Raw genomic sequence first — 21,690 nt, 5'->3', positions numbered from 1 at the left:
CCCATTATCACTCTCTCCTCTCAACCTGCAGGAGTGGGACTAACAGACTAAAATACTCCTGCTGCTGTAACAGACAAAAATACTGTAAAGTTCTACTTAAAATGACTTATTTGAATGTCCCAGAATGTGAATCTGATAAACTAGAAACGTTTTCTTTAAGAAAGTGAATAAATACATTCTGAGATTCTGAAGATCTTATTCATAATCAGGTTTAAAGATTTAAAATGAATCAGTGGGGGAAACAGTGGCTGTGGTTATATTAACACTGCTTTGTACAGAGATGGATTTTTAATTTTATTTTTTTTTGGCCCCAAATGTTTGCCAAGATATGTAGTCAAAAGCACAGAGAAAAAAGTTGAGAATAAATTCATTTATTTAGTTATTTAAAACAATATCATATTGATATGCCAGGTCAATCCCTTTGTCATGGCCGAATGAAACATCCCACTTCCTATTGTACCATAAGAAACATTACTTTATCAACATTACCAGTTTCCAAGAATACATGTTTTTTAGAGGAGGAAGATAAAGAAGTTATGAAGATGAAACTGAAATGCAAATAAAATCAACAGAACTGAGTGAGATTCCTGATTAAAAATCTGTGATTCTGCGGAAGGACCCGGTGGTGGCGCAGGTGGCTCCCCAGTCGCTGAACTTGCGGTACTCTCCAGGCCTCATGAAGTACTGGCGGCCACGGTAGTTGGAGTGCTCGTAGAGGGTCCAGTAGCCCTCCATGACGTTGCAGGAGTAGATGTCACGGCTGCGGAAATGATCCTGCACCGAATCACAGTCGTCACTAAACTCCATCATCTGACCCTGGAAGTTGGGGCGCTCGTAGATGCGTATGCGGTAGGGGCCCTCGCTGGTCTGAAGAGAGACGGCCAAGGGAAATACAAAATTAGAACAGGAAATGCATGGAGCTCCTCTACTCCATTTGTGACAGGTGTTTCTATAATGAGGATGCTCATATCATACGATATTATCCTCCATTCTTTTGCCCAACATTTATTTTTAAATGTGGAATTTCAAGTTTGCTGAACCCCCTAACCATCAATCATATTTTTAATAGCTTTATTATCATCAACAAATAAAAAGCAATTCAACAATTCTTATCTTCAGTTAAATCCATCTAGTTCAGTATCTTATGGCTGTTTATGTTTGTATGATAAGTGAAAAAGAAACTTTTTCAAATACAATACAGTCATATGTTCATCATTGTTAGCCTTTTGTACACAAAAATACAAAAAAGGGCAACAACATAAAAATATGGAACAAGTTGCCTCTCAGTCAGAATGGCATTGGTAAAGTCTCATAGAACATATCTTTGACATCATCATATAACTTGGACATTGTAACTGTCTAAAGAGCTTGTACAAAACATGGTCCAAAACAAGTCCAAACTCCGGTACAAAGCAAAGAATTTAGTCAAATATTAACTCACATAAGAGAAAGTACGACAGGAGCGGATGGTGTCGTTGTAGCCCATCCAGCGCTGGTAGTCTGGGTACTCCCCTCTGGTTAGAACGTACTGGTAGCCGGTGTAGTTGGGCTTCTCATACAGCACCCAGCAGCCACTCTCCACCTTGATGGAGTTGCAGCGGCTGAAGTGGGGATGCATGTCAGGGCAGTCGGTGTCGCACTCATAGGAGCGACCCTGGAAGTTTCTGTCCTCGTAAAATGTGATCTGATGTAGAGGGGAAGACAGAAGCAGGGAAGAATCAGAGCTCAGTTAGAGCTTCCTGTACATGAGATTTCTATGCTGGAGCCATAAAGCCATTTAAAGAAGTCAGAGATTGTTTTAACTGTTGGTGAGTCACTACCAGTTACAATGACTTGTTAATGCTGCTGCCTTTTCCAAAGATTTGAATGTTTTTGAGAACATTTTAACCACAAGAATGTCATGCATTGCACTTTTAGTATACAAACTTTTGCCCATACTTGCTACCAGGTTCAAGACCATTCTTGACATAAAACACAATGACGCCGCCTTACCTTACTACTCATCCTGCAAAGAGTGCTGGAGCCAGTTACCTACGAAAAACTGGAGGTCTCACAAGGCCGGATGAGAGCCACGCTATATAAACCTCAATCAAAGGGTTAGCAGATCCTACTTTAGCTGTTTTTTCAATGAGCAGGGATTTAACGCTCTGGCATCGCTGCCAAGAGTCTTGATCCTGGGCATAGAGCGAAAATCCCTGAATCATCAATGCAAAAGTCCTACCAGGCAAATTACTGACCCACTGTGCCCTCTTTATTGATATGGACATCAGAGAGTTGTTTGATCCACTAATCCATCATGAAGTGGATTAATCTTTTCATGCAGAATGTCAGAGGTCATCACAAATCAACACGGCCTTTAACCATTTGCAGAATCTGAAACAGTAGAAATTACCAAATCCTGAACAAATAATACTGGTGTTTACTCAGTGATGTATCATTATTATTAATGATCTAGAATGGGCTGCACCAGCCTATCATTAAAATCATTAAAGTGTTTGAACAGAGACAACTTCCTAAGTTTTAACTAACAACTAGTTGGTTCACGCTATTCAAAGAAATGTGTTGGCTCCTAAATACTTTGGTCATGTGTAAATCGGTTGCTAGGAAACTGTTAACTGTATCTGTCCAATGAGGAGCAGTTAACTTTGTAAACAGGAATCACTGCATCACAGGCTTGTTTTAGAGGTTTAAATGTAGATATGTCTCTTGTAATTTTAAGTTTTGTTTTATTTATGTCTGAATACACAGATTAAATACATTTTCGAGTCAATCAGTAGAGTTTATTTAGGTAAGAAGAAGAGGGAAATATGTAATTAAGCTAATCTGACAAGTTGTTTGCAAAACATTTTAATAATTTGGGTATGGTGTTATATTCTTTTGAAATGCATTTTAAATCTTGTAGAATAGCTAAATTATGTATTGCATATGTATTGCAGTGCAAGCAATGCACAATCATTTGATTGGCAGACGAGAGGTGGTGCAGAAAATGATGTCATTGTCCAGAAACATGAAAAAAAGATTCCCGCATACTACATCTCAGATTTGTATAAAATGCATATTTTTAAATGTTACCCCTTCATAATCACCAATGTTTTGATTAATAAGTTCATTTTAATTACATATTGTTTTCGCAGTCACTGGAACAGATCACAATTACATTTGTTTTGGAATTTAACAACATGTAGCGAATCACATTTAACTCCACTAATCACTCCCTAATGCTGATAGTTATTAAAGAGTAAGGTTATAACACAGTTCTCAAGCTTCAGATCAATTGTGTTACCCATACTGTGTATTAGGTATATAGATATAGATATAGATATACAGTATATAAAAATACTGTAGAGACATCATAAGGACAAAACTACACTGCAGGAAGCTTGACTGGAGGGTGCCCTCAGTCCTGCACAGACTCTTGTGAACCCTCGTAGTGCTCAGTTCTTCCCTCAGGGCCATCATTGCTGTCCTGGGAGAAGAGAAAAAGATGATGTCTGTTCAGATCCACATGGTGGCAGTAGAGGTCTTTCATGAATGTTTTAAAACCAGTTGTAAAAATGTCCTCTTCTTCAAACCTAAGACAAGGTGAAGACGTATTTTTTCTAGCTCTGGTGTCCCATCACTTTGGGATTTCTGTCCCTCTGAAATTTTCTGGATTTAAATATTGAAGACAAATCACGCAGAGGTTCGGATGCTGTGGCTACTCACACTCAGGAAGGAGTGAGACGAGGAGGACGATGATGATGATTGCACAGAGACTCGTCCAGGCGGGGCACGAGCCTTCACCCTCTCAGACAGCCATCTTTTCAACTTTAAACCTGTTGGTTATTTTTAAGGATTTTAAATTGATTAAAATGTCTCCCGATCAACAATTTATTCAAATACCTACACATTTCAGAGTAGGGCTGGGTTAAATGACCTAAAATTAACATTGGGAAATTTTAGGCTATCCCACAATACAAGTTACATGTCTTGATATTTCAAATCTCCTCAAAAGCACTTAATAATTTCTAGGACTGGACAAAAAAATCAAATACTATATTGTGTTTTTAAATATACTGAATTAGTATATTACATAGGACCAATCATAAAAAAAGCAATAATAACATACACAGGATTGTCAAATTCTGAAAAGTGTGTTAATTTATGCATTCAATACTTTGTCAGGGCTTGTTTTGCACGCATCACTGCAGCAATGAAGCGTGGCATGGTGGCAATCAGCCTGAAGCACTGCTGAGGTGTTTTGGAAGCCACTTGGTCAGCAAACTGGTTTGCATGGTATGACTTTGTTTTGCTTGGCCAGCCAACTCGCCTGACCTGAACCCCAGAGAGAATCTATGGGGTATTGTCAAGAGGAAGATGAGTGACACCAGACTCAACAATACAGACGAGCTGAAGGCCACTATCAAAGAAACATGGGCTTCCATAACACCTCAGCAGTGCCACAGGATGATCGCCTCCATGCCACGCCGCACTGATGCAGTGATTACCAGTCTTTGGTAGAGGAATGCACCCTGAGAAAGAGTAGGCACTGATTGACTATTAAGGGTCACAGCCCGGTCAAAGAATGTGGCAACCACTGTGTTAGATAATACCAGATAACTGTTTTTAATATCTATACACACTTACTGTGCTTTTTGGAATGGTACACAGCCCTGTAAGAGCCGAGCATGGCAAACGGATGGTAGGAGAGAGTGAAGGGATAGACGATTGTGCCCTGGGGTTAAAAACAATAGAATTATTGTTATTAAGTGAACAATGAGGACGATGGAAAACCAATGGCAGCAACCTCTACAAAAATATGTAAAATAAGTAGACACATCAGCTCACTCACCAGAATAAAATATTGGCAGTGACTTTTCTGCAAACCCGGGCATATGTTGAGATTTGTAAGTGTCATACGAGAATATTAAGATTTCTACAGTACCCGTCATCTTCACATTACATATGTATTTTACTTTTATATCATAGAAAAAAAAATAGCTTCTAAACCAGTGCCTGCAATTCAGGATATGTTTAATCACTGGTAAGTCTGAAACCATTGGGTATTTTTTGGGTAAGTCTTGATACAGCACTACTGATATTTTTATACCAAAACAAGATCTTTCCCTAACCAGGTGGTTTTTGTGACTAATGGCTGAAACACGCTCCACATCTTTTAAAGTCGGCAGATTTTCACACTACATGTGGGGTCACACACCACAAGATCACACATGCACGAAGAGACATGGAAATGACACAGTGCAAACAGTCAAAGTTGTTTGTGCACTGATTTTGTGTGAGGGCCCGCTCTTACCATGGTTCAGTAGGATTCACAATTACATGTACTATAACGCTTGTACTCAAATAAAAATATAGGTTAAAAAAATCTATAAGCTATTATTGCACCCACTCCAGAACCCAACAAGCTGTCTCTGAGTTCCGACAATAAGGTTTTTGAACAGGTCACACTGCCGTACACAATAGTGTGCACCGACCTGCCTCTGGGGTAGAGCCAGCATCTTGTTATCAGATGGTCGCTGGTTCAATTCCCCTGGTCTGCATGTTGAAGTGTCCTTGGGCAAGATACTGAACCCCAAACTGCTCCTGATGTGCTGATCAACACCTTGCATGGCAGCACAAAAGCATCTGCTAAATGCCCTGAATGTAGATGATCTGGGGCTTTTTGTAGGCCAGCTCCTAAGACCATCGGGGACAGCAGGATCAGGGCTAAAATCTTATAGTGTGACCTTTGCATTAACCTTACAAACATTTGAACTTCGAAAAATGTAAAGTTGCAACAAAGATACATTTTAATTTCAACATACCCACTAGTTGCAGAAATACACTGTGAACATCTTTACTGGTGACTGGTTTGGATAAACTGTATATTTTTCTTCTAAATAGAAGTGTAAAATATCAGCCGGACACTGGATACTGGTACCTTGGATTGTTGGTTGGGGTATGAAGCTGCCGGTTTACACCTGTACAGTGCCAAGATTTCCTCCACAGGGAGGCTATTCTAAAACAGGAAAATTTGGCAAAGGTTAATAAATCAGCGATTTAGCAAATCAGAAAACAACACTTCATAGTAGTTTCGCCATTAAAGACATGATTCTACTTGTGTGAGGGACCAATTAAGAGATTTCAAGTGAGGCAGGAGAGCGAAGCATGACTCTTCCAGAGATGACCAAATTTGAATTTTAACCTCTCTGGAAGATCAAGATGTAATAAAAGATGCATGTATGTATAAGGACACTCACCATAATGATCCCAGCAAAGGACGACAGGATCATAGCCTCCCGTTCTAAGCGGTTAGGGTACTGGGCACTTCCTGAGCTGCATGTTGCTCCACTGTGATAAAAAGGAAAGTGGAAAAAAAGTTTCATACGGTAGCTTTCAGAAATCAGTAAACTGAAAGTTTCAAGGCTAGTATCTCATTTCAGTTATCACAGGTCGTCTCTTTCAGGGCAGCTCTTTAACCTTTAAAAGGTTCTTGGCAAGAACCTCGCTCTTGGGCTTTGCTTCACAAACCACACATCACTTTTTGCCTTCACAAAATCAACAGGAAAGTACAGACACAACTGTAAAGCGGAATGGCTCATTATTATACTTTTTAGACCAAACAAAGGCCTATGATCCGTGTCATTCTGGCCCAGTCTCAGCTGCTCCCTTGTGCCAAATGTGTTGTGATGTTTCTGATCATGTTTCACACAATTCCAAAAAGGATATAATTAATTGCCTGAAAGTGTGAATACTAAATACATGTCTCTACTGTGGTGTCAAGAAGCCAGAGGGTGGACAGCGCTCACAAGTATAAGTGTACCATTAGAACTATGTAGACAGGAGTTTTAGAGCTATTTACATGTCTGCCGTTTGTTTCACAAGAAGATTACATGTCCCAGTCCAGAAAGCTGCTCAAGGAAACTCTTGACCAATTCACTGACCATTGATTTAGCTCTTTATATTCCCAAAGCACAAATCCAAATTAAGTCGGATCAAGTACTCTTGCTTGAGGGAGTGCAAATGAACCATGCACACATTATGTTTGTATTGCCCACAGAAGTGGGACAATTAACATCAATGATACTGGGCTTTAGTCTTGATGCTTAATTTTGTTTGTATCTTAGAGTTATTCCTCATGGTTTGTGTAGAATCTCTCTACATCTGGGTAAACTTCAGAATATTTATATTATTGACAACTCTTAGCAAATGCTGGCTTCAGAGAAACCCCCTCCACGTGGATATTTTTGTCAGATTGTCAATTATCTGAGCTCCATGAAAAAGAAAGACGAGTGAAAACACTGGATGAAAATGGACACTGCTTCTGGTACAGTCAAGGATTTCTACCTAGGCAAGGGGCCCCCAGGAGAGGAAGCTGCATCTACATGGACCCTAATTTTCCATAAATAATCAGAATAAAAATGCCTTGCATAAGCACAACAATTGGAAGGGACTGGTCCCATCTGGCCCACTCTGAATGAATTTTATAATCTTGAAAAATTGTATAAACTGGCTTTGAGCAGGCAGAGCAAGCCTGGACATTTTATTACCTCTGTCAAGGAGGTTCTTTTCACCCATCTCTTGTAGTATGTTGGTTGGTTGGTTGGTTTGTCAGCATGAAACCTTAATGGAGGGTGGTTCTCGTCCAAGAATAGACTGCATTAACTTTCGGTGATGATACTGATAAAGAGAGGGATCTACACATTTTACGTCAATTTCTTTATTGTTATGAGATGGGAGGTGTTTTGAAATTTTCCATAATTTCTCAGTGAATAACACATGGCTTTGATGGGAAAAATTAAGAAAATTAAGGTGGCGGGTCTGTACGATTGAGCACAATTTAATGCAGATCCTAGGTCTGGTGAGCTTTTAGCTGTAGTCAGCAGTGTGCCACTTTAGCTAACTTCCTGTCTGTTTTGTAGTTAGCAATCCCCTCCCTCCTCTCTACATCATCACATAAATGTGCAATAGTTATCAACAGACAAATCAGCAAACAGGAGGACCCTGCTCTCTGTGCGTTCATGGACAGACAGAACAACCTCTTTATGGAGGTCTCTATCCTGATTGGACAGAGTGGGCAGGGATACCTCTTTTACTAAGTGGCAGGTAGAGAGACATGGGTTAGTGACCAAAACACTATTTAACACTTATTTAAGTTTAAGAATACGGTTAAGCAGTTATGAGAAATTGAGAGTGATACAGTGCTATCAAATTTGATATTGGATTAGACTTGACTGAATTAAAGGGGACTGCTGGCAGAGGTATGCACATTACTTTTATTAGATTATTGGTCAAGTTATAACACTAGTTTTATTATCTATTCCAACCGAGATGAATGCATATTTTATTGTATTTAAGTGTGTTATTACCTTTTGAGGTGTTAAGGAAATTATTAGTTCCAAATCCTTCAAGGTGTCTGAATTAAGCATATTTATTGCACGCTTTAACCTATTTCACTGTATTTTTTCATTTCTACTGGTTTGTCACACCGTATAACAAATTCTGCTTGTTCCAGCGAAAGTACCAAAATAAAACATAAACATCAAATTCAGTCTTTAGTCTCCAAAAACACAAGCAGCTTACATGATGTCTCTGTCAAGTACATCCCGTCCCTCTTCTTTGTCCAACCACCAAAGCGCAACGCTAATGGCAAGGTCATAATGAGCCTGCACACAGATAAAACATTACATACCAAAACCACTCTGAAATACTTGCTGCAACAAGCTGACAATTCTTTTAAAATATGTTAAATGTACAGCCCTGCCCCTTAAGTGTGTGTCCTCTAACGGCTGATGACGTGCAGTCACACTGACCAGCTCTGCTTCAGATCAATTCTCATGTTTTTACCAGGTCATCCAGCATTGTGGAGGTCCCTTTCCCCTTTGGATCAAAAGAATTCTCCCTGAGTTTCTGCCCAATGTAATCACCACTGTTCAGATTAGAATAAAGAAAATCAGTTGCCATTTTAAAATGTGCTTTAAAATGTGCTTTTAAAAGAACCTCTGGGCTGTTAGCATCAACTTACATAAGTGCCTGAACATCTCTTTTCAGTTGCCTTGCCTCCATTTTCTGAATGAATTCCTTTCATGGACGACTCCTGCAAAAACACCAGGAAACCATTGCAATATTTACATACTTGATATCTCATTACCATAATGGTGACTAGAAGTGGAATGTAATAAGGTGTTGATTTACTGCTGAGGATGCACAGCGGCACAGTCAGGAATTGAATCTGACACTGTGAGGCCCACGCGGAGGGCTACCAACAAAAGCAATAAGGTGGCAGTACAGTAATTCCAGGCCATCTTAAAAATACACTCTGTAACTAACAGTAAAACAGCTGAGTTTAACAAATCCAAAAGTGAATCCATTACTTCTGTGCAATAACATTTTAATGGGCAAACAAAAAACAATCAATGGAACATCTCAAGCAAATTCAACATGAAAACATCTGTACTCACCACACAAATCTATATGACTGTTAGATGTTGATGAGCAAAAACAGCTTACAGATCTTCAGTTTACATGATGATACAAAAACATGGTAGGCTGCAGTCATGCTACACTGAATCTGGTTACCTTTCACAGCAGTGCAGAGTAGTGTTCTCAGGTGAACAGCCTGGACTGAATAATTTATGACCCGTCCTCCTGTCAATCTCTAAGACCAGTACCAACCACACATTACTGGGAAATAAGTGGAACTCCAGATATAAAGACCATTCAGATTGGAAAATTCAGAGAAAAAAAAAAAAATCAGAAAAATGCAAATACTGCAGGGGTGGTTTGTTTCCTCTAGTTTATACAATGTGCTTGTCAATAAACATGTTTGACGTTTTACCGTAAAGCCATAAAAAAAAGAAATCACATTAACAGCACATTAAAAAATGCAGGTGAAAAAAAATAAAATAAAAAATCAGTCCACCAAAATGGATCTTGCCAACTAAGGGCTGGTTACATTCTTCTGCCGCTTCTTCTTGTTGTCCTTAAACACTGGAGAGCGCAGAAACGAGCTGTCTGTGAATTTATCACCACGTCTCATTTTGCTGTTGCAAAAGAAAATAAATACAATTTAGTTACCCACTTTACACTTGATATAGGGTTGTATCCAAAGATAAAAAGCAATTCTAGTATTTCTAAAATATGTAAATATGAGGCCCACTTTTAGGAATACCGGAATCCTCCTTTTAAAAAGGTCTAGTGTGTAGCATTTAGGGGGATTTAGAGGCGAAAAGCATTCTATTTTCATGGTTTTGTCTTCATAAGGGTATAATAACCTGAAACTAAAATCCACTGCATTTCCGTCATCTTAAAATTAGGCTTTTGTATCTGTATAGTCAGTTGGTTCTCTTTTAATGAGTCCATCATGCTGCACCAGCATGTTTCTACAGTAGCCCTGAATGGACAAACCAAATACTGACTCAAGAGATGGACTTAAGTGGCCACAGTACAGGTAGGCGAACGGACTGGTGCTCAACAGGTTGCAATCTGCAATCTCACCACTAGATGACACTAAATCCTACACACTGGACCATTAACAGACAAGATGTCCTCACCTCCTGAGGGTTGGCTCCTTATAACTGACCACACCTTTTCGTCTCCTGGTTCTTCCTCCGTTTTCATTGTCTGGGGTTGCAATGATGTTGGTCAGTGATGTTAAGACCCCTGCTGTAACACAAATTCAATTAGAGTTAAGTCTCTTTTAAAGCCTTATTTTTATTCATATCATCTTACTTCAGAAAGTAAGGCCTAATTCAGAGCAAATCAGGTTTGGATTACACTCAGTTTCCAGCTCCCAGCCCAGAAGTAACAACCCTTACAATTTCATCTCTATCTGAAACAACTTGGCAGCACAATGCTGTTTAAGGCATCCTAACATAATAGGGCAGCCCTCTGAATGTTTGTGCATGTGTCTTTATTGGCCTATAAGGAAGCGCCTGTTACACACTGACACCGAAAAAATAATGTCAACTAGCACTTATAAGAAAACTTGAAAAGCTTCCATTATAAGTAGTGTTTCCGACAGAATGACTGACCCATGCAACCAACTCAACACATCAGTATCTGACAAACTTTGAATGAGACAAAAAAAAAAGCACTGGCTCTCCTCACCCATTTCTACCTCTCTCCCTGTATGTGTCTGCCCTGTTGATTTTCCTTGTCGGCAGTCTGGACATGGGTTAGTGACCAAAACATTATTTAACACTTGTTTTAGTTTTAAAAAATATATCACTTTCAGCAGCTTTAAAAATATGGTTAAGCAGTAAGTGTATACTTCCTTGTCGGCAGTCTGTTTTATAAAGTCGGCCTAAAAAAACACAACTCCAGTCTGGAGGAAGTTTATCGTTAATTATGAAGCCTATCGAAACCAATGTGGTACCGAATGACGATGCAACAACAAGGAGCACTTAAAGCTTGTACAAAACTACTGCATGCATTAAATAAAGAGGTTGCATCACAATCAGTGCATTAAGAGGAGGGATGTAATACCACAGAACATGTGTGTCTGTCTCGGTTTCTCTGTACAGAATGTGTGAATGTCAAAGGACAAGCGGGATAGAGCGAGGGCAGATTGTCAAATGTATTGTGGACAGTGTAGTTCTCTCAATTTTATCCATGTAGACCATTGTTTGAAATAATACCACAGAAAATGAGTTATCATGGCATAAAACCAATTATCCTAGACTAAAAACGGCATAGCCAACTGTGCTGAAAATTGTATACATTTGGAATAAACACATTTCCGTTTTAAATTTTCACCGCTGGGTTGCTCCGTTTTCCCAAGCAACCCCTGCACCACCACAGCCTGAACAAACCACCCACACCCAAATGAATAAGAGGACTGGTGCTTTTGCCACAATCCTCGATTTTGCCTGAATGAGGCCCAAAAGCTTATATGCTCAAGCTATCTTGCTGGACAATGGCAGAGTCACTGCAGACTAACAACACTCAAGAGAAAAACTTAAATTAATGTGAAATGGCTGCAAAAGTTTGTATGTGTATGAAGGCAGTCACTTCTGGATACTACACCTGGAGAAGCTTCAGATGTGACAGCTGAAGAATCCTCAATCACTGCCGTCCTGCGCGAGGTCTCCCTCCTGGGAGTAGTGAGAAATGAGCCATCAGTGTCGGCAGTGCTGACATCTATGGCTTGCCATGGTGGAATCTCATCCGCCAGCAGGTCTCCAAGATCCTGATGATGTGCATCATCACTATTGTCCATCATGTGACTGTAGCTGTGTGACACTTCAGATGTCCTTGTGTGGTTTAACGAAACTTTGTCTCGAGTTTTCCGCCTATAGACAACAAACATCTCCCTTGGATTTCTGGTTTCTACAGATGTATGCAGTTTGGATGCATTTCTACACCACTTTGGATCCCACTCAATCTTGGACTCTGACTTGTTAGTTTGTGAATCAGATATATGTTCAAAGATGTCATCCTTTTCACTGATGTCAGAACGTGACTCCACCACTTCCAAATCATTGAATTGTGCTTTATTTCCATCAGGTACATCAATGTGCTCCCCAAGATTACACGCTTCATCTTCAGATCTAAATCCTTTGTTGCTGCGGCTACTTTCTTTCTTTGTCTTGTCTTTTAAATGGTCAACACACTCCTCCCTCTGCATGAGTTTCTTCTTAATAGATCGAATCTTTTCCTCTCTTCTGGCTTTTTTTGGTTTCTGAAACTCTTGTCCTGAAGTGCAGCCTCGGTCCAGCAGTTCATCATCATTATCAATGCTACCCAAATCACCTTGAGGGGTTCCTAAATCCTGAGTGGCCAGCCAAGAACGCTTGGTGGAGCTTTGTGTTGTATTGACAAAGAGCCCATTACTGTGCCCTTGAGGATTGGATTCCGAATGTTGCTGAATGACACTTACAGTTGACAGTTCTTCTTCCTCACAGTTGGAGGGTCCTGTAGAAGGCACCGAGTTGTGCTCAACGGCACCCACTTCTGGTGATGCACTGTTTGATGAGGTGCAATTGCTGGTCACTGAGATAACAAAAGTCTTCCTGCATTTAGATTTCTGACTCCCCCCAGATATTGCTGCAGTCTTCATTTTTTTCTGTAGATTTGTGTCCACATCTTCTTCTTCCATTTCATTGCAGACCTGTTCCAACTGGGACTGACTGCTCTCACTTTCATGCAGTGGTAAAGGCAAAAAGTCTAATGTTTTCCTGGTAACTGAGGACACCCTCCTTCCTCTAGTCCTGGACCTCCTGCAGGTGATTTTGGACCTTGCTTCTTCTGCAGTGTCTTTTTGTAGTAGTAATTTTACACTTTCCAGGGCATTTGAGAAATTATTTTGAGGATCCTTGAAATAATCGTCCTTTTCTGATGAGACAATGTCACAGGAATCTGTTTTTGACGTGGTCAGATCACAGGATTTAAATCTGTTCTTATTCCTTTTCTGATGATGGCCTGCTTCAGACTTCAATTTGGGAATGCGAGAGGTAAGGACACTCCTACACATTTTTTCAGGTGACTGAAGCTCAGTAACCTCTTGGTCTCTAATATCCTCTAATGCATGGTCATCTGTCTGCCACAAAGTGCCAGCGGGAGCAATCTGAACGCCACTCAACCTAGAATCTGCAGGGTTCACTTGAGGATTTTCTGCCTCACTTGACCCACATGGTTGTTCCTTATTCTTCTTGCCTTTTCGCTTGGCAGAGTGGCCTGTTTTTTTGGCCTTGGTTTCCACAGTGACTATTTCAGTAGCATTTGGTAGAGTCATCTCCATTGTTGTATTCAGAAGCAAAGTCTTCTCTCGTTTGTTACCACATTCTGGTTCAGTTTCTGAAGCTGAGCTACATGGAGGGTGAGCCTCATTAGAAAGAGATGGCCCGGGGTTCTCACATGTGCTTTCAACTGAGGGGGTCTGACTGCTCTGGAGACAGAGGACTGGCTTCATATCAAACCCAGGCAATATCATTGACAGCCTCTCTACTTCATCCCTAAGGCTGCTGGACGGACGGGATGTTCCTGACTGGAGAGATTGTATACAATGACTTAAACGCTTCGCCTCAGCATCTCTGTTTCCTGTGGAAGAAAAACAAAACCAATTATTATTTCCAGGGAACTGTACATCAGTATTTCAGGGCAGGTAACAGCAAATAATGATGATAAACAACACCACTTCTAAAGCTCTCTACCTTTGCAATTATCAGTGGAGTTTCTGGGTGTATTCTGGGTATTGATGACATTTGCAGAGATGTTTACTTTTGGCAAGTCTGTTGTTACTTTTTGGAGGGGGAACAACAAAGCCCCTGAGATGTCTGGCTGAGGAGGTAACTCATCTGGAAGCCTAACAATGGGAGGGGATAGGAAAAGGGCAAGACAGGGAGAAGTAGAAGATGTCATTCACAGCTGCCTAAACCAAAATAATCATTCTCAGTTCAAGATCAATCTGAATACAGTGTGTGCTCACCTTCCTGCTACAATATTTTCTTTGTTGATGTCACCAGATACAGTCTTGTCTAACTCGCACAGTTTTGGAAGATCCTGTGGGGGATAAAAAGGTTGCAATCACAAATAATGTCAAGTATAATTTGATAATGCTAAGCATTATCAACTGCCATCGTTCACTCTACTATCTGTGAATTTGGTAACCATTGACAAAATGACTTTCTTCCTGATCCTGATCTCACATACTGCTCATTCTAATTGAAAAACAACATAATGCAGTTGAAAATTTTTCATTTAGGTGATAAATATTACACTCATCAATGTATAACATATGAAAAAGCAGACTGGTCATTGCTAGCAAGAAGCAGACTTGACACATAAGCCTGTTTATAAAAGGTCTCCTGCTGAAGCCACCACAGTACATCACTTCTTTTCAACAACTACAGGCTGGTGACCTGGACTACAAAGCCACTTCAACATACCCAGGATATGTTGTAGTTATGTGACTTCACTAACCCCAACAATCACAATCACGCAGTCACATAAAGGTGGTTATCAATGTGACACGTCCGCCCAGGTTTTCCACATCTGAATTACAAAAGACTTAAAAGTCCCATCCCACTGAATGAATCTGAACTTTTAATTTTGGACCTTTTCAAAAAGGTACCTGTGTCTGTTCTTAAATGGCTGTTTATTGTGTCTGTAATCATTTCAGATGCTGTTCTGATGTTTCAAGATCTTACAACAATGTTGAACCTGTTAATATAAAACATTTGATACACTTTCGCAGCCTGAGACATCACAGGAGGGATGGGATCTTCTTTCTATATGATACTTTTTGTCAAAATTATGTCAAAAAAGTTGTGGCTCATAGTTCTAATTTCTCATTGAGACAAACATACGGAATTCTCAATATTTCAGCAAATGTCGTAAAATATCTATCTAATCTGTAGACTGTCATACTGAAGATAAATTATAAAAAACGAGTAAGTGAAAGATACTTACGCTGTCAGAGAAAAGGTCAACCACCATGTCCAAGTGCTGCACAGTGTTGCTATGAAGGTTTTGTAAGATGAGGAGCTGGGGGAGAAAACAGATTAACAACAGTCAATACATCATGAAACCAAACAGAACAGGTTCATCCAATTCATGTGTGGTCAGGTTGCCTTCTGCCAAACAGGCCTTGATATTAACCACTGCAAGTCTACATTAATCGAAGCAAACAACAAACTTACCAGTTTCCTGTGCTTGTATTTCTTGGTGGCCAGCTCAAAGCATAGAGCCTCTACTTGTTTCTGAAGGTAGACAACCTCCTTCTCCAGCTGCGAGCTCCTCTCCTTCTGGGCTTGCAGAGCGAGAGCTAAGTCCTTGTTGTTGGTCTTCAAAGAGACCTTGAAGAAGGAGGAGGTGTCTGGCATGGACAAGAAGAGGCATCACGGTATTAAGTTCAGTGGGAGAATGATTCAAGATTTCTCTTTCATCAGAAAATGTCTGAGAACAACAAAACGTCCAGTACAATGCAGTTGTACAGAGTAAGACACAAAGAACTGTTTTGTGAATGTGATCAATGAATGGACGACAGACTCACTGAGAATCTTATTTTTGATCTTTGATGCTGCAGCTGTGGTCTGCTTGGAAGCCTTCACAGGTTTCATGACCCTCACAGGCAACATGGTCAGATAGGCACCAAGGACTGCGTGAGAGACGAGATCGATAACCTGAAAGAAAATAAACGTGTTAGGAGTTTGTACAAAAATGACCTAACACACCCACGGCATATAAAACAGTTGGCCAGTGTTAGTTTCGATATATGCGTGTCCGTTTGGGTCACCTACATTAAGGTTAACTAGCTAGCGATAATACACATGCTGTAACTTATAAATTAACATTATTAATCTGGGACTATGACTGATGGACGCTAAACGTATATACAAATAAAGCTAGCACCTGCAGTTTTGCTATCCGCCCAGCACTTTCAGCTGACAAACTCAGTAAGTATTTTTCATCTTGTCGTCCAAACGTTAGTTAGCCGGCGTTAGCATTAACTAACGTTGACTTATTTGAGCGATGTGTCCGCTGTAACATTAACAACTGGTGTGACCACACGTTCCTCTGGAAACGTGGACAAACTTACCTTTAACAACCATTAATCAGCGGAACACTTTCCCTCTCGCGAAAATGATATCCTTGATATCGTCCGTGAATTTGGTCAAGCAAGGCTCATGATGGCCTCACTGGACGTATCTTGGAGATGCCGCTGATCCCGTTTCAAACATAAACAAAAAGTGCGCCGTGATGTCGTAGGGATCCTTGAGGGCGTGTCCTACTTCTTCTACTCCCTTGATTGTATGACGGTTGCAACAAGACTTTTAAGCTGCATGCGCCACCTGCGGTAGGGACGGATCCTACAAGCACAGGTCATTTTCTTTTTCCGTTTTTTGATATAGACTGTGTCAACCATAGGTGTCATTTTTGAAGAATGAAAACAACTTGTGGTTTCACATCCCAGATTACATTTTTAATGATCTAGGAGGTGTTAACTTCCTTCTGAGATGTGATTTCGACCTAAATAAGCTTCCTATCAAATTGTCTGCCTTCCATCAACAGGTTTTACATTACTGCAAAATGATCTACAAGCACAATTTTAGTCCCCACAACACCCCATTATGGAATTGCAGATACATTTTATCGAGAAATAAATCTTTTTTTTTTTAATCAAAATTGGCTAGAGAAATGTGATGCACCTCTTGGATAATCCCGGAAAAATTGTACCCTTTGAGTTTCTCTGCTCTAAATATATCCTGAATGACAGAAGACAGTATAATAATCTTGTCAAAGCAATCCCTCAATCTATTGTTGTGATGTCTTATGATTTGTGTGAAAGTAATGTGAACCCAACACTTGCTTCGCTTTTGGTAAATGGTCAAAATATCACTGATCTTAAACTACCTAATATCACATTCCGACATACCTTGGTTAAAGAACTGTATCCATTCTCATCAAACAGAATATCAATTCTACAATTCTTCTCTAAAAAAGAAGTTGAAAGTTTGAGATCCAAATTCTTTAAGTTTCCCATTGCTCCAAAAGCGAAAGGAAGTTGACTTTAAAATTCTTAATGAATATACTCCTCTTCTGAATTTCTGAGGAATCATTTTAATTTTGACCACAACAACTGCTCAATTTGTGATGATGACATTGAAACAACTGAACATTTATTTTATGACTGTAAATTTGTTAATACCTTCTGGGAAGATTTGTACGACTGGTTATTCCCTAAAATGCCCAATTTCTCTATTCTAACAAAAGAAAATGTTTTATATGGTATAGAGGCGTCCCATGACCTGGCTATTAACACCTTCATCATTCTTGGTACATTTTTTATTCATAAAAAAAAGATGCATGAAATCAAAACTAATTTCTCTGTTTTTCATAAAGAACTATGTCATTATTTTTCATCTTTGAAATGTATGGAGCACAAAAATGCATTGAAACTTTGTAGATTAGTGGAGGAGCTTAACCTTACTAATTGATTAGTTAATTGTCTTGCCACGACTTTATTCACAAGTTAGTTAGAAGCCTATAATAATCATTAAGTTATAATGTTAACATTTCATGGATTTAGCTTCAATATCAACGTTATGAAAACAAATGTGAATATTATGCTTGTGTGGTGTTGGTAGGGGGCTTCACTCACACACACACACACAAAATAGGACTGAAGAATAACTAAGATTAAATAAACTGAATTCTCAAATTGAATAGAGAATTAATAAAATGGTCACAACAAATGTCATACAATCACATTAGTATATGATAAATATGCATCTTTTATTTTTTTTATTAATTAATGTTTCATCAATTTACAATTAATATTGATTGTAAATATTTATATTACGGTTATTAAACGTGAATACAATGTGTGTATGTGTGTGTGTGTGTGTAAGGAGTGTAAGGACTATTGCCCAGATATTATACAGGATCTTGTTTGCAGGTAGCTGGCATGCTCTCCCTGTCTTTCCTTAATATGGCCCAGCCTGCCCACCAGAGGATGCCTTCATTAAACACAGTACAGACTACCCACACATTGTTTGCTCAAAAGCATATAATAGTAGAGAGGCTTAGCTAAAAGACATCAGTCCTGCTGGTTGTTTCCTCACCTACCAGGGATCTTCAGGGATGACAGGGGCATCATAAGCAACACAGTGGTCCCAGACAAGTGTGATGCAACAGAACGGGGAGTTCCTGGGTCTGGAGATGTGTTCATTTTCATGTGCAACTATAAAATGACTGTAATAATTAGACTTTCCCATTGTCAGGTTGTTAGTATTGTATTAATTCAATTTTATTTCTGGAATACAGTTAAACACAACATTACACTATCATGCTGGCAACATTAATAACTTGACTTGGACTTTTTTGTGACAAACATGTTATTGTATTCCAACGCCAAATATTCCAAAGTAGAAAAACAAACATCAATCTCACATCTCGTCACATGTTGCTGTCCCCACGTCTTACGCTGCACATGCACTGGAACACTGAATCCTCTAGAAATTTTTCTGACGGCATAGAGGCCGTTACTTTGGTCAACGGATGTACTTTGTAAGTGAGATTGCGATGTTGTGGCTTTTACTTGGCCATGTTTTCTTTGGATATGTAAAAACAAATTCCTCTTGTATAAAACCACTGGGCAGTGCGGGCACCTCACATGGGTTGGTGGCACATCCCCAGTTACTTCTTCCTTTGGAGCAATGGGATCCTCTGAGGTTGGAGCTGGGGTTGACTGAGATAGATCTGGGGTCTTCGGGGATGCTGTTTGTGTGTAGGAATGGTCAATTTTGACGACTGACACAGAAGGTGGGAGTGTGTATGAATGTTCCACCCTCATTGATGATAAAACAGTAGGGTGGGTCTCTGGTGAGGGCGGTTGAGAAGGTGGAGCCGAGGTGAGTTGGACCATATCACATTTATTTTCGCACTGTATAAGATGGGGCATAATGGTGTCTTTCCGGATTATTGTAGTTCCACAAAATAGACAGTGAAAATGGCCTCCATCTCTGCAGGGCAGATTGCATCTGCAGATGATCTTTTCTGAAAAGGGAGAGTAATCATACAGTACCTGAGAGACAAATATTTACTTAACACCTATACAGTATATACAAATGTATTTTTCCTTACTTTAAACAATTATCTGTAAAGTGAAACAATTCCACTGACAGCTACAAGTAGGGATCACTTGAAAGTAACTTGCTTTCTGTGCTAAAACTTATCCACAGACCTCAAAGGAGTGCAACCCAGCAACCCAACACTGGTTACAATATGATCTTAGACATTCAAAAACACAAGTATCATTCAAAATTACATGTAAAGGCATATGATCTCAAAAAGAAACTTGATGAACATACCCTTGAAATGCACTGCATTTGCCACATGATTCAGCAAGTGTCTCTGGATGACACTTTCACTTCTGGTTGTGAATTTGGGGCAGACAGGACAAGCAAACACAGATGGCGACATGGTCGTGCACTTCAGCTTGTTGCCTTCTTCAATTATAGAAGGGTGCATCTGGAAGAAAAGGATATATATCTATATCTATATCTATATATACACACACACACACACACACACACACACACCTACCACTGTTTTTAATGTAAATGACAAAAATGTACACAAATTAAATAGAAATTACCTTAAATTTATTGAGGTGACAAACACATTTCCTCAATACTGTACCATACAGTACATTAAAGAGCATCAAAAACATTTTGACTTCATCATGTCTTCATACAGTAATATATTTTGTGTTTTTATGGGTTTCATTTGGGTTTCATTTAATAAAAACATGGGCAGCTCTCAGGTTGATCCAGTAAATGTTTGCATACCAAAATTGTTCTGAAATTTTAAGTTGTGAATATTTTTTTTAAAAATTAGCAAAGATGAGATAATATACTCGTGACTTTATGTCAAGTAAGCCTACTAACCAGCTAGCAGTGAAAACACCAACCCTCCCCCTGTCCTCTGAGCTCCCAGCTCAGGCAGAGCCAGCCAAGAGGGCTGTGGCTAACGGGGCTAACTAGCTAACAGCAGCTACTGTAAGCAGCAGTTAGCAGTCACTCTGGTATTACATGCCGATAATATGAATCGGACTGGTGGCTAACTCTCACGCATTACACCTTTAATTATGATTTATCAGGTCTGCTTCTTTGCAACGCAACAGTTCACCTAACACATACAAGTCGTTCGGGAACTGCTTGGTGCTCTAGTGTGCAAATATGTTTTGGTACTCTTGTACGACTTTGCCCAATCAAATCATCAGCGTACTTTCTTTGGCTAAGCTAATGTTGGCCCGGGCCATCGAGTCAAGCGGATAAACAGCCTTCACGACACATGACACTCCATACCACACTCGTGGGATGACAATTAAAAACTATTTATCTTACCGTTCCCTCGCTCTCTGTTCATAATCGGTATGGACGCCGAATAAGCACGAAGAAGAAATTTCCGCTTGGGACTTCCGGTATGGATTGGATATATGGCGGCGCCGTTGTCGGCCATCTTGACTGCAGATGGGTGTCTCATATGGGTGCCTCTCCATAGTGTGGATACGACCAAAAAATGTTCGGGTTTATCACTCTGATGAGTGAAATTATGGGACAGTTTTGATGTGTAGCTAAAGCAATGTCCACACATAAAGCAGTTTTTTAAGGTATGATGGCATAATTTTCACGAGGTACAAGAAAGAAGAGGGGGTTTGACAATCACTAGGTTACTTAATATCTATTCTTTTTTTCTCTTGTTCTTATATCTATTCTATTCTATGTGTAATTATGTACTATTAATTGTGTTACATACGCATAATCAGATAGTGCTTATTAAATAAAGTATGTTATATCACATATGTAATGTACTGTATATTGTATATGTAATACACCCACATACAAAAAGATAACTGGTCAATATGACTAGGATAAATATGGTTGATAATAATATATAAATGATTAATTTATATTTTTGCTTAGGACATTATATCAGTAATTAATTAAAAGTTTCAGAGAAAAAAAAACAAAAAGATAATCAATATTATATTTAAACAAGAGTACACGTTTGGATCAACCAAGGAAGCTGGTTAATTATTATTAAGTGATTTAAGGAGAATGGGTGGGATTAAATATGTTTATACATCTTCTCACTCCTTTTTGAATACATAGACAAAGTCATCAAATGTTTGACAATTTTTTATATTCCATATATATATATATATATGTATGTTTGTCTTTCTGCTATGCTTTTTATTTATTC

General features: G+C 39.3%; 4 protein-coding genes across 7 annotated transcripts; all 4 read right to left on the bottom strand.

The window, feature by feature from the left end:
• Nucleotides 1–244: 244 nt before the first annotated feature.
• Nucleotides 245–3,142, bottom strand: LOC115588666 (gamma-crystallin M2-like). The gene is made up of 3 exons (XM_030429399.1): nucleotides 1,993–3,142; nucleotides 1,442–1,684; nucleotides 245–867 (listed from the first exon to the last, which is right to left on the bottom strand). The coding sequence occupies exons 1-3, from the start codon at nucleotides 2,002–2,004 to the stop codon at nucleotides 592–594; spliced, it is 531 nt and encodes a 176-aa protein (XP_030285259.1). The 5' UTR covers nucleotides 2,005–3,142; the 3' UTR covers nucleotides 245–591.
• Nucleotides 3,143–3,270: 128 nt separating this feature from the next.
• On the bottom strand, nucleotides 3,271–9,269 carry c9h2orf80 (chromosome 9 C2orf80 homolog). 2 transcript variants are annotated; one of them, XM_030429397.1, is made up of 8 exons: nucleotides 9,005–9,269; nucleotides 8,827–8,908; nucleotides 8,563–8,645; nucleotides 6,240–6,330; nucleotides 5,921–5,998; nucleotides 4,627–4,714; nucleotides 3,706–3,815; nucleotides 3,271–3,466 (listed from the first exon to the last, which is right to left on the bottom strand). In XM_030429397.1, exons 1-8 carry the CDS (start codon nucleotides 9,043–9,045, stop codon nucleotides 3,398–3,400), a joined length of 642 nt encoding a protein of 213 aa, XP_030285257.1. In that variant the 5' UTR covers nucleotides 9,046–9,269; the 3' UTR covers nucleotides 3,271–3,397. The 2 variants fall into 2 exon arrangements, with proteins under 2 accessions (XP_030285257.1, XP_030285258.1); XM_030429398.1 differs by lacking the exon at nucleotides 8,563–8,645 and having other exon boundaries at nucleotides 9,005–9,058.
• An 84-nt stretch (nucleotides 9,270–9,353) lies between these two features.
• sgo2 (shugoshin 2) lies at nucleotides 9,354–16,691 on the bottom strand. 2 transcript variants are annotated; one of them, XM_030429395.1, is made up of 9 exons: nucleotides 16,520–16,691; nucleotides 15,974–16,103; nucleotides 15,621–15,796; nucleotides 15,391–15,465; nucleotides 14,408–14,481; nucleotides 14,133–14,284; nucleotides 12,007–14,019; nucleotides 10,533–10,641; nucleotides 9,354–10,022 (listed from the first exon to the last, which is right to left on the bottom strand). In XM_030429395.1, the coding sequence occupies exons 2-9, from the start codon at nucleotides 16,056–16,058 to the stop codon at nucleotides 9,920–9,922; spliced, it is 2,787 nt and encodes a 928-aa protein (XP_030285255.1). In that variant the 5' UTR covers nucleotides 16,059–16,103; nucleotides 16,520–16,691; the 3' UTR covers nucleotides 9,354–9,919. The 2 variants fall into 2 exon arrangements, with proteins under 2 accessions (XP_030285255.1, XP_030285254.1); XM_030429394.1 differs by having other exon boundaries at nucleotides 10,533–10,644; nucleotides 16,520–16,689.
• A 2,014-nt stretch (nucleotides 16,692–18,705) lies between these two features.
• LOC115587550 (uncharacterized) lies at nucleotides 18,706–21,291 on the bottom strand. Of its 2 annotated transcripts, XR_003985073.1 has the most exons (3): nucleotides 20,832–21,109; nucleotides 19,794–19,953; nucleotides 18,706–19,479 (listed from the first exon to the last, which is right to left on the bottom strand). XR_003985073.1 is itself a non-coding variant. In XM_030427441.1 (2 exons), exons 1-2 carry the CDS (start codon nucleotides 21,079–21,081, stop codon nucleotides 18,782–18,784), a joined length of 948 nt encoding a protein of 315 aa, XP_030283301.1. In that variant the 5' UTR covers nucleotides 21,082–21,291; the 3' UTR covers nucleotides 18,706–18,781. The 2 variants fall into 2 exon arrangements, 1 of the variants encoding a protein (XP_030283301.1); XM_030427441.1 differs by lacking the exon at nucleotides 19,794–19,953 and having other exon boundaries at nucleotides 20,832–21,291.
• Nucleotides 21,292–21,690: the final 399 nt, after the last annotated feature.

This window comes from Sparus aurata, chromosome 9 (genome assembly GCF_900880675.1).
Source record: "Sparus aurata chromosome 9, fSpaAur1.1, whole genome shotgun sequence".
Taxonomy (NCBI): domain Eukaryota; kingdom Metazoa; phylum Chordata; class Actinopteri; order Spariformes; family Sparidae; genus Sparus; species Sparus aurata.
Note: the sequence above shows the minus strand (reverse complement) of the source record. Positions and strands in the feature narration are given on the sequence as shown.